Raw genomic sequence first — 16,345 nt, 5'->3', positions numbered from 1 at the left:
GTCTGTGTGTGCCGTGTGCGCAGGCACACGATCTTGCTGCGCCGGTGATCCGTTCTTTCGTGCTTTGGAGAGGCCGGGTTAGCATGCAAATAAATTGAATTAAAGTGTTATTTTCGCTGTTTTGCCCCTAAACTATAGAGTGTCAGACCGTCAGTTTAACAGATCGCGTGAAGCACTTTGTGTAGTTGCCAATGAAGACACAATCTCTGACGAAACTGAACTTTAGACAGAGACACAGGGCAGTTTTTGGTGTGGTGTTCCACCGTACCACATTTTCTCTTTCTCTTCTATTTATTTGTTCGGTTACTAACAACCTCAGCTAAAACTGGTAATTGGACCGAGTATTCAGGTCGTGCCATCCCACGACCACTCCAATCACAACTCCCTTACATGCAGCTAACTATCACAACAACGTGCCATCCCACGTTAGATACTAGCTGCCTGAAACTACGGCTACACTAACTGAATGTAAAGACTAGTTCGCGCTGTACAGGCACAGCTGTTATTTGCTGACTAAAACAAACTACTGTAGCTAAAAGATGCGACAAGATTAAAAGTCTAACACTTTGAATTCAGAAGAGGGCATCGCTGGCTCTACTGCCTGGCGCCCTGGCGGCCCAAGCTAGTGTGAGCAAGCACACCATCTGCCAACTAGGGGGGCTCCGCGCCTTGCTGCCAGCGACATCTGCTGAATGAAGGCGATGCATGGAACTTAGCAAATGCCAAATGGGAATCAAGAGTGGCGTGGAGATGAATTGCAAACAAAAAAAAACTGGGGTTGACAGCAGAGATCATTGCATTTTTTTCTCTCTTTCTCTCATTGTAATGTAATGAAGGCGTGATTGTTCATTCAAGTCTGTAAAAGGTAAACTGAAATCTGGACAAAAAAGTTTGAAAAAGAATTTGTCAGAAGTGGGGTTTGAACCCACGCCCTCGTAAGAGGACCAGAACTTGAGTCTGGCGCCTTAGACCACTCGGCCATCCTGACTTTGGATGCTAACTTGTGTTGCGTAATTTACTTATCCAGATTATACTTTACCACATATACCACCGTCCGAAAATTCCAACTGCCATTTGAAATTGAAAGCCAGTGCTTACTGTCAATGTGAAGACTTTGCTTTTCTCTTATAGACCGACAGGGAGGGGGTTCAACTGCTTGCACGAAACCAGGCAAAAAAAAAAACAGCCTGTAGTTTACAGGTGAAGGAAGCTAGAAAGACGACAAAAGAAAAGTAAAACATCCTCAGAAGTCATCACCTTCTACTATTCGTACTAGGATCAGTGTTGCATTTGACATGGGGTTCTGAGTTCTGAATAAAAACGGAAGCCTACGGATTTTTGAATTGCAAAACTGAAGCCAGTTGATGTTGCACCCCTCATCTTCAACATCTCCATAAGGAAGCATTCGAGTGTGAAAAAAGCTCTGCACAATAATGGTTTGCCCTCCAAGATCAACATGGCCGCAGACTACTCTGGAGCATATCCGCCAATACATCTTCCTATGGACTAAGCTTAGGGACGTTACACTTCAAGATGGCGCGTTGAACGAGATTATTTGGAACCACCGATAGTGGCCAATATTCTTCTAACTCCGCGTATAAGGCACAATTCTTTGGACCTATTTCGTCTCCCGTTAGCTCTTCGGTTTGGAGGATTTGGGCCCCTCCTAAAATTAAGTTGTTCGCTTGGCTTGCGGTGCAAAATAGGCTTTGGACGAACGACCGCTTGTAGAAGAGAGGATGGCCAAATAGCGGGAATTGCCCCCTTTTGCAATAAGGTGTTGGGGTCGGTGGACCAGCTCTTTGTAACTTGTAGGTACACCATTAGGCTTTGGGGTCTCATCCTGGATTGTCTTGGCTTACATCTTCTTGACCTCCAATCTATTCACATATGGTGGGGTAATTTGACAAAGCGGAAGGATTTGACCTCCATCACTCTTCTAGTTTCTTGGGAGCTTCGGAATAAAAGGAATGCCCAGACATTCAAGAACAAGCAAACCCCACCTTTGGTAATCTTCCAAAAGATTAAAGAAGAGCATTTCAGAGTGGAAAAACAGAAGATACCCCCGCGTCGCTCCCTCCCCTAGGCGACACGGGCGGCGGAGCAAATCCCGGCCAGCCACCACCGCAACCCCACCCACCTCCTTCTCTGTCGTCGTCGGTGTGCTCCGTCAGGCAAAGCCCGCGCGGAGCCGGCGACGACAGGACCCGTTTCTCCTCCGGCCGGGAGGGGCTGCACACGGGATTGGGGAACCCGTGCCAGCGGGATTCGTTGCGGGCTTCCATGGCGGCTGGAGGAGGAGGTGGCGCTGGGGAGGTTGATGCTGGTGGGCGCGCGGCGGCCCGGGCGCTGCGGATGGCGGCGGCGATGCGGGCCCGATCTGGGCTCGGCTTGGGCCAGGCGGGCCAGGGCGGATGCGGTTGCCGGGCAGCTCGCCTTGCTGCTTGGCGGCCAGACCTGGGGAAGACGGGGCCTGGCCATGCGTATGCGGGGAGGAGATGCGGGGGTGGTGGCCGCTGCTTGGGGGGGCTTTCCTCCTTCGGTTGGCATGCTCCAGAGGCGGGCGAGGATGCCGGGGCGGCGGCCCCGGAGCGGCGGCTGCGGCTTTGGGCGCGGCCAGGGAGAGCATTTGCCGCGGCGTGAGGTGCAGCGGTGGATGGTCTTGCGGTAAAGATGGTGGTCGACGACATGGTCTTGCTGCCTCCCAGCGGTTCCCCAAATCTTCGCGTTTGGGTTCGAACTCCGGGTGAAAGCCTTGCACCGACTCCGGTCTGTGCCGATGATGGCGGCGCCTTCGGGCGTCGTATCCCTTCTTGTTGGCGTCGTTGTGGAGTTCCGATCCCGACCGACGCGAGTGGCTTCAAGTTCTCCGGGTGAAAATCTAAGCTCCATCGGGAGCGGGCGACGGTGACGGACGCGTCATTATCTTGTTGGAGGGGTCGCCTTGGAGCTCTTGGCCTTTGCGGTGCGACGGGTTCTCGGCGGTGGGGCACATGGCTATGTGGTCTAGGGCAACGGACGCCAGGGCGGCGGTCCTGGACGGTGGTGGCACTTCGAGGCGGCGGCCTTGATCTCCTTTGCGGCAGCGGCCCTATGGGGCGGGGTCGTGGCGCTGCTTGGTTTTGGGTGGCGTTTCTGGGGCTGCGTGGGCGGCAAGGTCTTCGACCCGGCTGGTTCGTCTTCGGGCTATGCGAAGGTCGTCCTGGTTGCTACGTCGGGGCGGCGGCCCCGAAAGCATGGTGCTTGGATGGCGACTTGGATATCTGTGTGGACAGCGAGTTTGTCGACCCGTCTGGTTCGTCTTCGAGCAATGCGAAGGTTGCTCTGGATGGTACGTCGGGGCGGCGGCCCCGGAGATAGAGGTGTGTTTGTTGCGTTGGTAGCCTGCGTTGTGTGGATGACGGGACTCTTCGCTTGTGCGGTTTTTGGTCTCGGTTTTCCTTATAAACCGGGCACTGTATGGTTTTTGGACCCAGTTTCCCTTATAAACTGGGTCGCACTCTATCTATCTAATCGGATGGCAGATTCGACTGCCTTTTCTTCAAAAAAAAAAGATTAAAGAAGAGTCTAAGCATTGGGTGCTAGGGGAGGCCAAGCACATGGGTATTTGATGCAGGGAGAGTAAAGTTTGTTGTAATATGGTTGCATTGATTGTATTTTTGTTACATTCCCTTCTTAATTAATGGAATAGAGTAAATCTTTTGCCCGCATTTTTAAAAAAAAAAAATGCAAATCTAAACATTCTGTTCTACTCTGCTCAGTCGGGAATTGAGCTGTCCCTATCGTACCTAGGCAGAAAAAAAGAGCGGGAGGGAGGCGGTGAGCAAGGAGACGAGACGACAAGGGAGGTTCGAAACCACCTATCCTGAAGCCGTGGATATGAGGCTGCAGTGAGATCAGCTGGGAATTCTCCAGGGGAAGGAATCCGAACCCAGCCTTCCCCTTCTCCTGCCACTCACTCCACTCTAACGCCAATGGCCGCCGCCTCCTTCCTCCCGCTCCACCTCCCGGCCTCACCCCGGCTGGCTACCATCGCGCGAGCAGCTTCCGGCGTTGTGCCCGCCGCCGTGCAGACGTCCCAGCTGGAGGAGGCGTTCGGCCGGAAGGGCCTCAAGTTCGGCACGGACGCCACGGGCGCGCCCACGGCCGAGCTGAGCGTGCGCAACGGGAGCTCGCTGCAGGTCCGGCTCAACGACGGGCTGGTCACGTCGTACCGGCCCAAGGTGTACTGGAAGGACGAGCTCTCCTACCGGGAGGTGCTCCACACCGTCGCCGGCGCCGACGCCGTCAAGGGCGGCGTCGGCCTCGTGCTCAACGACGCGTCGTCGTCCAGCTCGGCGTCGCTCCTCGCCGGGTCCGAGTGGTCGGTGACGGACGCGGACTCCGACTCGTACGACGCGGTGCAGGTGGAGCTGGGGTGCAGCGCCGGGAAAGGCGGGACGCTGGAGGTGTCGTACGTGGTGACGCTGTACGAGCTGAGCATGGCGACGGCGGTGATCGTGAAGAACAACGGGAGCAAGCCGGTGGAGCTGACCAGCGCGGTGCTGAGCCACATCAGGTTCGACAAGAGGCGGGGCACGGCGGTGGAGGGGTTCCAGGGCTGCCCCTACTGCTCCCACCCGCCGCCGGCGTCTGGGTTCGCGCTGCTCACCCCCGCGGAGGCCATGAAGCGGGAGGAATCCGGATGGTTCGGCGGCGGTGGCGACGAGGAGCCCCGGCAGGGCGCCTGGACCGTCGAGGAGAACCTCTACACGGTTCTGAAGAAGAAGGTGAGTAGGGTGTACGCGGCGCCGCCGGAGGAGAGGAAGAAGCGCATCTACAACACCGCGCCTTCCAAGTTCACCACCATCGATCAGGTAACCATGCTACTACAGCCCATATGATGCATCTTGAAGAGTCATGGATCAATTGCTCACCCACTGACCGTCACGATGCTCCGCGATTGATTTTGCAGTATAGCGGTCTCGGGTTCAGGCTGATAAAGATGGGGTTCGAGGACATGTACCTGAGCAGCCCAGGAGGTATGTACGAAAAGTTCGGCGAGGACTACTTCCTGTGTACCGGGCCGGCGTCCATACTGGTGCCCGTCGTCGTCGCCCCCGGCGAGGAGTGGAGGGGGGCGCAGGTCATCGAGCACGACAATTTGTAACTCTTATTCTCGAGCAAACAGAGTTATAAGAAATCGTGTACACATGTGGCCGAATATCGTATGTCCTCTGTAATTCCCCAATGCCACCAATTTACACACATGCAGTGAGTAGATTACTGCCTCCTTTTGTTGCCATAAGCAACGCACAAATGAAATTGCAAATGAAAATACATTTTCTCGTGTCGAGACAACAGGTAAACGTGGAAAGAAGTAATATATGCTTTGGAAAATAGCAAGCATACAAATCGATTACATGCACACAAGATTGGATTCATTGCTTCGGAACTGTTGGGGAAAATCTCAACATAATCCACAGAACTCCTGACACAACTATCTGGTACACAAAGGACCAAATGCTGGCAACCAAGTAATCACATAAGCCAAAGTTGTCCCGAAGCCAGGCACGCATCTGCTGCCAAATATTTCTTCAGGGTGTTTACTCAAGTAAACCAGCGTCCTTAAGTGCAGTCTCAAAATTATCCTCGCTTTTCCAGTTGGGTACCTCAGGTACTTTGTGCTGGAAGTAGTTCTCAATCTTCGTCATCACGACATCATCAGTCCCACCAGATAGCAGGTTGAACACAGCTCCTGCCACCATCAACGATTCAGTTAGAAATATAGGCCTCAAAATAATCAATGGGATAGTAGGATTACATTAATGTGATTAGCTGATAATTGGGCTTAACAAATTCTTCTGATCAGCCAAATTCCAAGGCTAACGGGGAGATTGATCTCGGCTCCTCCAGTCAGTAAATATAGGCCTCAAAATAAGCAGTGTGATAGTACGATTATATTAATGTGATTAGCTGATAATTGGGCTTAACAAATTCTTATGATCAGCCAGATTCCAAGGCTAACGGGGAGATCGATCTCGGCTCCTCCAGACAGTAAATATAGGCCTCAAAATAAGCAGTGGGATCGTATGATTATATTAATCTGATTAGCTGATAATTGGGCATAACAAATTCTTATGATCAGCCAAATTCCAGCGCTAACCCCCCTAGATGTGTATCAAGCTGATAAATCATGAAAACAATTCAAGCAAACCAGTTTACAATTATCCAGAAACAGGAAGCAACCTCTAAAGAAACAATGATAATGAAGAAACACACATGACCATCCATAATCGAGAAACAATGGTCACATCAGTTCTACTACCTCCGTTATATTATACTTGTAGTCGTGGCAAACTTATTATGTTGAGAAGTTTATTAATCTAAGACTAGAACAAAGAGGCATTACGATTGACTAAATGTAGCATGTTTGCTTATCACTGATAACAGGTTCAGTCTGCCATTATCCCAGGGCAATTTGATTCCTATAATCGTCTGTCACAATGTTAACCAATATGCTTACAGTGACTGCATGCGAGACCCACTAATCTTCATTTGATGCAATGCCAGAAAAACAAATATAGTCATCTATCCCTATATTTCATTTGGAAAGAATGAGCCATGAAGTGGTTGACATAAATTTACCTTTTCGACCAAAGCGCCCAGCTCTGCCAATTCTGTGCAGGTACACCTCATAATCGGGTTCATCTCTCGTATTAAACTTGATCGGCATGTCATAGTTGATAACCAGGTTAACCTTTAAGAGGAAGAACGTTAGAAGGAGAAACATCATTTGTACGTATGTATAGTGTGGCGCAAATAGTACCTGTGCTTGGTCAAAACCTCGAGCAAGAACATCAGTTGATATAAGAACCTTGGTATACCCATCTTTGAACTCCTGTATTACTTTTTCCCTTTCTGATTGGTCTAGACTTCCTTGAATTGAGGAGCACACATAGTCCTCTTTTGTCAAAGCATTATGAACATTCTTAGTACTTATCCTTGTTCTGACAAATATGATAACCTGTCCAACCTTTTGCCCAAACTCAAGGATCTTGTCCCTTATAACCTCTATTTTGGCTGCCTCGTCAGGGACTCGGACTTTATATTGCTTTACTTTCTCCAAAGTAAGATCTTCCTTTTTCACAAATATTTGGTTTCCGTCCTTAATAACACCTGTGACAAAATCCTTCACTTTATCGTTGAAGGTCGCAGAAAAGAGAAGCACCTAGCACAAAAAGAATTCAGATAAGTAGAAGAACAGGTACCATATGGAAAAAGAAACAAACACAACTAACCAAGAAATTAGCAATAATATATACATCTAAGGCTAGTTGAATGGTACAGCCATTAAAATTATGCCAACAGTTATAACTTACAAGCATTCAAAAAGGTTATTCACCACATGGATAACAAGTTTAGTTGAAAACTGGTGGCATTAATACATAGACCTAAAGGCAGTAACGCTGGTTGCCATAATAAGATTATCATAATAGGAGTTCCAAAATAGAAAATTAGGCAATTACTGTTATGGTCGGTTTGACCTATACACGCAGGAAGCCCACTAGTGGCTAGTTATGGGCTTAGCCCAAGTAAATTAGGGGCTTAGCCCAAGTAAATTAGGGTTTAGAGGAGGCCGTCCTCCTATATAAACACTTGTATCCCTTCGAGATTAATCAGACAAATATTCAGTATCATACTGTCTCGTCTCCTGAAGGGAGACGGGAGACCCCCTGCGCCCAGCCGCACCCAACCCTAGCCGCCGCCTCCTTCCTCCGCGACGGCGCCCAGCCGCCGGCGCCGAGCCCTCCAGCCTCTCCGCCCTCACTTCCACCCTTACAACCTCCGCCCTAGACCCGGTAGAACCCTAGCCCCTACCAATTACATAGAACAAGCATAGGATTCTCCTGTAAGTCCTAAAACTAGCAACTTCAAAGAGGCCCCATGCATGAATATTAGTTGTTCCAAAATTAACGAAAATGAATATGAAAATTAGAAAAACTTGCAACATTGAAATACAGTCCACTGCATCACCAAAGCAGCACATGAGCATATACAAAGTAAAGGATTCAAAATATATTCTTTAGAACACATGATGGACACAAGAATTCCCATCAGATTTTGAACTGTATCCAAGGTGCATGCTGTTGCATGTGATTCTACCATCAGAAAGTCAAAAGAGTCAACGGAGTAAAACAAGTTTACCTGGCAGCCAGCTTGATTTCTTTTTAGATCCTTCATGATCCTGTCAGAATCAGCCTTAAAGCCTTCCTGCAAGAAGCACTCACCAGCATAAGAAACTGGACATATTATTATATCATAAAAGCAGCTAGTTTACTCTTTGGAAATTGCATAATAATCTATGCCTTCTGTTCTTTTCATCCACTCAGACACAACAGGGACTAAGAGAGTCATCACATCTAATAACAACACCATGATGACCCTTCATGCCCACTAGAAAGTACGAGTTTCACGGTTAGCATTCATTCGTGATCTGATTCGTTCGAATCTACTTAACTACAACACCATAGCAGGTTAGTGGTAAGCATAGAAAATTAGTGCCACTGCTTTGCTCCCTGAGGTTACTTACTAGGTCATCAGACAAAAGGAAGGGAAGGTCTAAGGGACTTATCCTTATCAATATTTTCTGCTAAGAAATATATGCTCTATTTCTAACAAGGATGTCAAGACTCGAATAAATATTGTGATCCATGCCCTTTACAAAGCCCGTGTGGATCTTTCTTGCTTCCTCGTTAACATACGGCTTACAATAAATTAAACACCTATCCGTAAAGGTCCTTATGAACCTCAGAAAGTCTTGATGTCCTTATGTATATTATTAAGGACTTATTAATTGATAAAAATGAGAAGAGAAGCGAAATGTACCTCAGCAAGCATATGGTCTGCCTCATCGAAGACAAGAATCTTGATGTCCCTAGTGGAAAGCTTCTTGTTGCCAATCCACTTCATGAGCGTCCCAGAAGTGCCAATGACGATCTGATCGGTGACTGGAGCCATCCTGGAGATGGGCACATAATCTTTCTGGGCGGGCGGGATGGCGCAGGCACAGGTAATGCCGGTAAACTTGCCCATCCTCATGAGCACAGATTTATTCTGCACAGGCCAGCCAATCAGATTCAGTACATTACATTACAGGGCAGAAATAGCAGGACCAAGCAATACAGTAGTAGTCCACACTGCAGGGTCAACACCAATAACCAGACGAGAGAGCATATCAGACCTGCTGGGCGAGCTCCCTGGTGGGGCAGATGCAGATGGCCTGTGGGACCTTGCGGTTGGGGTCGACGCGGCTGAGCATGCCGAGGACGAAGCAGGTGGTCTTGCCGGAGCCGTTGTGCGCCTGCGCGACGAGGTCCTTGTGTGGCGGCGTGAGGATCATGGGGAGCGTGATGGCCTGGATCTTGCTGGGGCGGCTGAAGCCCATCTCCTCGTGCAGCCCCTTGAGCAGCTCGGGCGTGAGGTTCACGTCCTCGAAGGTCGTCGCCGACTCGTACACCGTGCCGCCCGAGGTCACCTGGAGAGCACCAAAACACCAAATCAGGCGACCGGCATCGGGGCCAGCGGGCACCGGGGGAGGGGAGAGAGCAGAGCAAGAGCGCGTACGGCTTGGATTTGGGAGTCGTCGGAGTCATCGAGCAGAGGCGGGCCCTCGGCGCCGCTGCCGCCTTCGTCGTCCGGCACGGTGAGCGAGAGCGCCTCGATCTGCTTCGCCTGCGCTTCCACCTCCGGCTCGGTGACGGCGGACGAAGAGGAGGGGGCGGCGGCGGCGGCGGCGAGGTCGGCCTCTGCCTCTGCCTTGGCCTTGGCCTCCTCTTCCTCCTCAACGTCGGCCCAGGACTTCTTCTCCGGCTCGGGCTTGGCGGCGCCGTCGGCCATCGGAGCAGATCGAGAGGAAATCGGCAGAACGAGAGCTGAAGTTTTTAGTCGGTTTGGGATTTATTATTGGTTCGATCCTCCGATTTGGATGGGGATTTATATTGCGCTGCGCGAGTAAATTAGCTTAGCATATAAGCGGAGCAGACGCTGCTCTGCTTATGATTTACGCGACACAGGCGGTTAATACGCGTGATGGGCCAGAGTGCCTCGGCCCACTACCGCAGATTTGGTGTTTGGGCCGAGGCTGCACATACTCGACTCAGCTGTCACTTTTTTTACTTGCCGAAAAAAAACTTCCACTTTTTTAGGGTGACCTCATTTTTTGTGTGAAAAACACAGTATATACCCTTTTTTTTTGCAGGGAATTCAGAGAGCTTTTATTCATCTAGAATAGCTCCAGCCAAATCAGCTTGAAGGCTGATGGCCAGAAAGTCCGGGGTAACACCGATCCAACTATCCGTCACCATCAGTGTGCAAGCACGTTTAGCACACAGATGAGCCGGGTGATTGACCGATCTAGATACATGTTGAATTACAAAAGAAGAAAAGTAAACAGATAGCTCTCCAATTTCTACTAGGATAGGTGCCACGACTGAACGGGAGTCGTGACGAGTATTCCAGAGGTTCACCACCTCCAGGCAGTCGGTCTCCATCACCACCTTCAAATAACCTCGTAAGCGAGCAAACATGACGCCGTCGCGAAGAGCCAAGGCTTCAGTGACGAGAGGATCTGTAACCCCAGGATAGGGTTTACTCCAAGCTCCAAGGAGGGTTGAGTGTGATCGCGCCACCCTACCAGCACCTCATGTACGAGCTTCTAAAGACAAGCCTCCATCAGTATTAATTTTAACTGAATCTACATCAGGAGGCCGCCAACCATGACCTGGTAAGATCATTGCATCTTTCTTTGGCAGTTCTAGAATAGCTAGTGCCTCCTTGGCCATTTTCAACGCCTGAGCCGGATTGAAGCTACCACGATCATGTGTCCAGCTATTTCTAGAAGTCCAAATTGCCCACATAGTGGTTATAATTTTCGCTCGTTCCTGCTCCGAGAACATCTGGTCACACATGATGTCTCTGGACCAAGTATTAGGGTGAAGCCTTGGTAGCGTGAAGTCCATCCATGATTGAGCTTCTTCCCAAAATCTTTTTGCACCGCAGAAGAAATCAGTGCAAGCAGCAGGTCTTCATCCGCAGCCATGCAAATTTTGCATCTGCTTAATTGGGCAATATGCCTATGCTTCAAGATACTTTCAATTGGCAGAATACCACGCAAAACTCTCCACCAAAATACTCGTACCTTTGGCAACACTTTTAACTTCCAGAGCAAACTCCACATCTGTTTTTCGGTCATTGAAGTTTCGGTGATCGTCCCTTCATCTAGAGCCAATTGCTCGTAGCGATTCACTAGAGATCGATACGCTGATTTAACAGAATATATGCCTGACTTTTCAAAAGACCAGGCCCAGAAATCCTCCCCTCCCGCACGCCTTAATGGAATATTCAATATGGCGTCTGCTTCTGGAGCAATGAAATTCAATCGGATCAGTGCAGCCTTCCAATGTCCACTGTCATGATCAATTAGATCTGAAACCGTGTTGATCTCATCCGCTCCAATCTGCTCCGACGGTATCATGGATCTGGTACTAGGAATCCATTTATCTATCCATACTGACACCGACGAGCCATCACCTATGCGCTTGATCAGCCCAAGCTGAAGCGCCTCCTTGCCTGCTACAATTGCCCTCCAAGTTGCCGAGGAGTTGGCAGGCACCATAGCTTGCAAAAAATCCGTGCTAGGAAAATAGCGCCCCTTCAAAACCCTTGCACACAAGGTATTAGGATTAGTTAACAACCGCCATCCATGTTTCCAAGCAAAGCCAAGTTGAAAAGCTCCAGGTCCCTAAAACCCATTCCGCCTTTAATTTTTGGAGATGCGAGCTCTTTCCATGAGACCCAATGCAATGATCGTCGATCCAAGGAACTGCTCCACCAATATTTTCCAGTGCTTGATGTCAAGCCTTTGCATACTTTTTTAGTCAATTTAAAACAGCTCATACTGTATATCGAAATGGCCTGAATTACTGTTTTCAAAAAGACCTCCCGTCCCGCACAAGAAAACATTCTCTCACAACCTTGAATCTTGCTTCTGATTCGTTCTCCAATATGATCAAAAGATCCACTTGTAATGCGCCCCACAGCTGTGGGCAGACCCAGATATCTCTCACTAAATGCTTCCACAGTAATCCCAAGAGTAAGCTTGAGACTCTGTCTAACTGCATCTGCAGTATTTGGACTGAAAAAAATCGAACTTTTTTCTTTGTTAACACACTGTCCAGAGCAATCTCCATAGATACGCAAAATCTCATTAATCCTTTCCCCACTGCTAATACTAGCACTCATAAAAATAAGACTATCATCAGCAAATAATAAATGATTAATCCATGGGGATTGGAAACTGGTCCTTATTCCTATGTCCACTTGGGCTCCTCCAAAATGATTTAAAAGGGCAGTGAAACCTTGAGCGCAGAGTGATGTCTACGGGAGCTTCTATTCTTGTAGACAGTGTTGGGCCTCCAAGAGCAGAGGTTTGTAGAACAATAGCAAGTTTCCCTTAAGTGGATTACCCAAGGTTTATCGATCTCAGGGAGGAAGAGGTCAAAGATATCCCTCTCATGCAACCCTGCAACCACAAAGCAAGAAGTCTCTTGTGTCCCCAACACACCTAATAGGTGCACTAGTTCGGCGAAGAGATAGTGAAATACAAGTGGTATGAATAAGCAGTAGCAACGGCACCAGAAAAGTGCTTTGCCCAGGACAGTAAACAAGCAGATAACGCAGCAGTAGTAACGCAGCAGTAGTAACGCAGTAAAACAGTAAACAAGCAGCGATAGCAGTATTTAGGAACAAGGCCTAGGGAATAGACTTTCACTAGTGGACACTCTCAACTTTGATCACATAACAGAATAGATAAATGCATACTCTACACTCTTGTTGGATGATGAACACATTGCGTAGGATTACACGAACCCTCAATGCCGGAGTTAACAAGCTCCACAATTCAATGTTCATATTTAAATAACCTTAGAGTGCAAGAAAGATCAACACGACTAAACCAAGTACTAACACAGCATGCACACTGTCACCTTCACACTATGTAGGAGGAATAGATCATATCAATACTATCATAATGATAAGTAACTCCACAATCTACAAGAGATCATAATCATAGCATATGCCAAGTACTAACACGGATGCACACACTGTCACCATTACACCGTGCAGGAGGAATAGACTACTTTAATAACATCACTAGAGTAGCACATAGATAAATTGTGATACAAAACACATTGCAATCATAAAGAGATATAAATAAGCACTTCACTACGCCATTCATAACAGTGAGTAAGTATTCTGTGAAATATAGCCTAAGAGACCCACACGGTGCACACACTGTCACCTTTACACACGTGGGACAAGGAGTCTCCGGAGATCACATAAGTAAAACTCACTTGACTAGCATAACAACATCTAAATTACAAGCATCATCATATGAATCTCAATCATGTAAGGCAGCTCATGAGATTATTGTATTGAAGTACATAGGAGAGAGATGAACCACATAGCTACCGGTACAGCCCTGAGCCTCGATGGAGAACTACTCCCTCCTCATGGGAGCAAGCAGCGGTGATGGAGATGGCGGTGGAGATGGCAGCGGTGTCGATGGAGAAGCCTTCCGGGGCACTTCCCGCTCCGGCAGGTGCCGGAACGGAGACTCCTGTCCCCAGATCTTGGCTTCGCGATGGCGGCGGCTCTGGAAGGTTTTCCGTATCGTGGTTCTTCGCGTCAGGGTTTTCGCGACGGAGGCTTTATATAGGCGAAGAGGCGGCGCAGGAGGGTCGAAGGGGTGGCCACACCATATGGCGGCGCGGCCAGGGCCTGGGCCGCGCCGGCCTATAGTCTGGGGGCCCGGTGCCCCCCTCCGGTCCTTCCGGGTGTTCCGGATGCTTCCGCTGAAAATAGGAACCCGGGTCTTCGTTTCGTCCAATTCCGAGAATATTTCGTTACTAGGATTTCTGAAACCAAAAACAGCAGAAAACAGGAAGCGGCACTTCGGCATCTTGTTAATAGGTTAGTTCCAGAAAATGCACGAATATGACATAAAGTGTGCATAAAACATGTAGGTATCATCAATAATATGGCATGGAACATAAGAAATTATCGATACGTCGGAGACTGATGACCCACAAGTATAGGGGATCGCAACAGTCTTCGAGGGAAGTATTACCCAATTTATTGATTCGACACAAGGGGAGACAAAGAATACTTGAAAGCCTTAACAGCGGAGTTGTCAATTCAGCTGCACCTGGAAACAGACTTTCTCGCAAGAGTTTATCAGTAGTAACAGTTTTATAGTAGTAGCAGTAGTGAAATAACAGTAACAGAGTAACAAAGACAGCAGTAGTGATTTTAGTAAACAGCAGGATTAAAAATACTGTTGGCACGGGGACGGATGACGGGCGTTGCATGGATGAGAGAAACTCATGTAACAATCATAGCAGGGCATTTGCAGATAATAATAAAACGGTGTCCAAGTACTAATCAATCAATAGGCATGTGTTCCAATTATAGTCGTACGTGCTCGCAATGAGAAACTTGCACAACATCTTTTGTCCTACCAGCCGGTGGCAGCTGGGGCCTCAAGGGAAACTACTGGATATTAAGGTACTCCTTTTAATAGAGTACCGGAGCAAAGCATTAACACTCCGTGAACACATGTGATCCTCACATCGCTGCCATTCCCTCCGGTTGTCCCGATTTCGTCACTTCGGGGCCATTGGTTCCGGACAGCGACATGTGTATACAACTTGCAGGTAAGATCATAAACAACGAATATCATGATGAAATAATAACATGTTCAGATCTGAGATCATGGCACTCGGGCCCTAGTGACAAGCATTAAGCATAACAAGTTGCAACAATATCATAAAAGTACCATCTACGGACACTAGGCACTATGCCCTAACAATCTTATGCTATTACATGACCAATCTCATCCAATCCCTACCATCCCCTTCAGCCTACAGCGGGGGAATTACTCACACATGGATGGGGGAAACATTGCTGGTTGATGGAGAGGTGTTGGCGGTGATGGCGGTGATGATCTCCTCCAATTCCCCGTCCCGGCGGAGTGCCAGAACGGAGACTTCTGGTCTCGCGACGGAGTTTCGCGATGTGGCGGCGTTCCGGAGGGTTTTCGGCGACTTCGACTTCTCTCCGTGCGTTTTTAGGTCGAGGCGAATAAGTAGTCCGAAGGGGGCGTCGGAGGCCGACCGAGGGGGCCACACCACGGGCCGCGCGGGCCCCCCGGGCCGCGCCGCCCTATGGTGTGGGGCCCTCGGGCCTCCACTTCAATTGCCCTTCTGGCTCCGTTAGTTTCCTGGGAAAATAGGGCCTTCTGCATAAATTCCGAGGTTTTTCCTGAAAGTTGGATTTCTGCACAAAAACGAGACACCAGAGCAGTTCTGCTGAAAACAGCATTAGTCCGTGTTAGTTGCATCCAAAATACACAAATTAGAGGCCAAACAATAGCGAAAGTGTTCGGGAAAGTAGATACGTTTTGGACGTATCAACTCCCCCCAAGCTTAGCTTATTGCTTGTCCTCAAGCAATTCGATTAACAAGCTGAGCGATAAAAGGACTTTCACGAACATATTTGCTCATATGATGTATATATTCTCATGTTATGGCTAATACTTAAGCAGTTCATAATAAGGTACATGCAAATAGGATCATCTAACAGCTATGTCAATCATGGAGAGGTACCAACAATTAATAATAAGCATCAAGAATCATGTACATAAGCAAGATTGCAATGTTCATAAGAGAGTATGATAAAGTGGTATCTCGCTTGCTCGTATTTGATTGGCAAAACATAAATGCCCGGGCACCTCCGGAGTTCATAGAAAGACTAGAAGTAGTGATTGTCAAAAGATAAATGCATCAAAGTTATACCACAATCAATCATATTTTGAGACAAGCATATTGTACTAAGAATGACAGTTGTGCTCTCAAGATAGTACTCAAAGAAATAATGGAGACACAACATAAAAGTAAAAGATTGACCCTTCGCGAGAGGGAAGCAGGGATTAACATGCGCTAGAGCTTTTCATTCTTATAAATCAGGAGTAAAATTATTTTGAGAGGTGTTTGTTGTTGTCAACGAATGGTAATGGGTACACTAACTACCTTGCCAACCGGACTTTCAAGAGCGGCTCCCATGAATTATTGCATATTTATTTGGCACTCCTTCCAACCTTTCTTGCACAAACCATGGCTAACCGAATCCTTGGGTGCCTGCCAACAATCTCATACCATGAAGGAGTGCCTTTTTATTTTAGTTTTATTATGATGATGACACTCCCCCCCAACCTTTGCTTACACAAGCCATGGCTATCCGAATCCTT

General features: G+C 48.3%; 2 protein-coding genes and 1 non-coding gene across 3 annotated transcripts; 1 reads left to right on the top strand and 2 right to left on the bottom strand.

Annotated features, from left to right (window-relative positions):
* Positions 1–904: 904 nt before the first annotated feature.
* TRNAL-CAA lies at positions 905–988 on the bottom strand. Its single transcript has one exon. It is a non-coding gene; the product is annotated as a tRNA-Leu (tRNA).
* A 2,858-nt stretch (positions 989–3,846) lies between these two features.
* Positions 3,847–5,321, top strand: LOC124701475 (photosynthetic NDH subunit of subcomplex B 2, chloroplastic). Its single transcript, XM_047233543.1, has 2 exons — positions 3,847–4,856; positions 4,955–5,321. Exons 1-2 carry the CDS (start codon positions 3,975–3,977, stop codon positions 5,147–5,149), a joined length of 1,077 nt encoding a protein of 358 aa, XP_047089499.1. The 5' UTR covers positions 3,847–3,974; the 3' UTR covers positions 5,150–5,321.
* A 23-nt stretch (positions 5,322–5,344) lies between these two features.
* On the bottom strand, positions 5,345–9,981 carry LOC124701474 (DEAD-box ATP-dependent RNA helicase 38). The gene is made up of 7 exons (XM_047233542.1): positions 9,607–9,981; positions 9,224–9,517; positions 8,869–9,096; positions 8,188–8,253; positions 6,809–7,210; positions 6,628–6,739; positions 5,345–5,737 (listed from the first exon to the last, which is right to left on the bottom strand). The coding sequence occupies exons 1-7, from the start codon at positions 9,877–9,879 to the stop codon at positions 5,586–5,588; spliced, it is 1,527 nt and encodes a 508-aa protein (XP_047089498.1). The 5' UTR covers positions 9,880–9,981; the 3' UTR covers positions 5,345–5,585.
* Positions 9,982–16,345: the final 6,364 nt, after the last annotated feature.

The sequence above is a fragment of the Lolium rigidum genome, chromosome 3, assembly GCF_022539505.1.
Source record: "Lolium rigidum isolate FL_2022 chromosome 3, APGP_CSIRO_Lrig_0.1, whole genome shotgun sequence".
Classification (NCBI taxonomy): domain Eukaryota; kingdom Viridiplantae; phylum Streptophyta; class Magnoliopsida; order Poales; family Poaceae; genus Lolium; species Lolium rigidum.
Note: the sequence above shows the minus strand (reverse complement) of the source record. Positions and strands in the feature narration are given on the sequence as shown.

Bases quoted from the DNA above. Each gene is read 5' to 3' on its own strand.
- LOC124701474 (XM_047233542.1), bottom strand. From the start codon at position 9,879: ATGGCCGACGGCGCCGCCAAGCCCGAGCCGGAGAAGAAGTCCTGGGCC. The intron at 9,097-9,223 runs GTCTGATATGCT...TGGCCTGTGCAG, and splicing joins CCAGGGAGCTCGCCCAGCAG to AATAAATCTGTGCTCATGAG. The intron at 5,738-6,627 runs GTAAATTTATGT...TGATGGTGGCAG, and splicing joins TGGGCGCTTTGGTCGAAAAG to GAGCTGTGTTCAACCTGCTA.
- LOC124701475 (XM_047233543.1), top strand. From the start codon at position 3,975: ATGGCCGCCGCCTCCTTCCTCCCGCTCCACCTCCCGGCCTCACCCCGG. The intron at 4,857-4,954 runs GTAACCATGCTA...TTGATTTTGCAG, and splicing joins AGTTCACCACCATCGATCAG to TATAGCGGTCTCGGGTTCAG.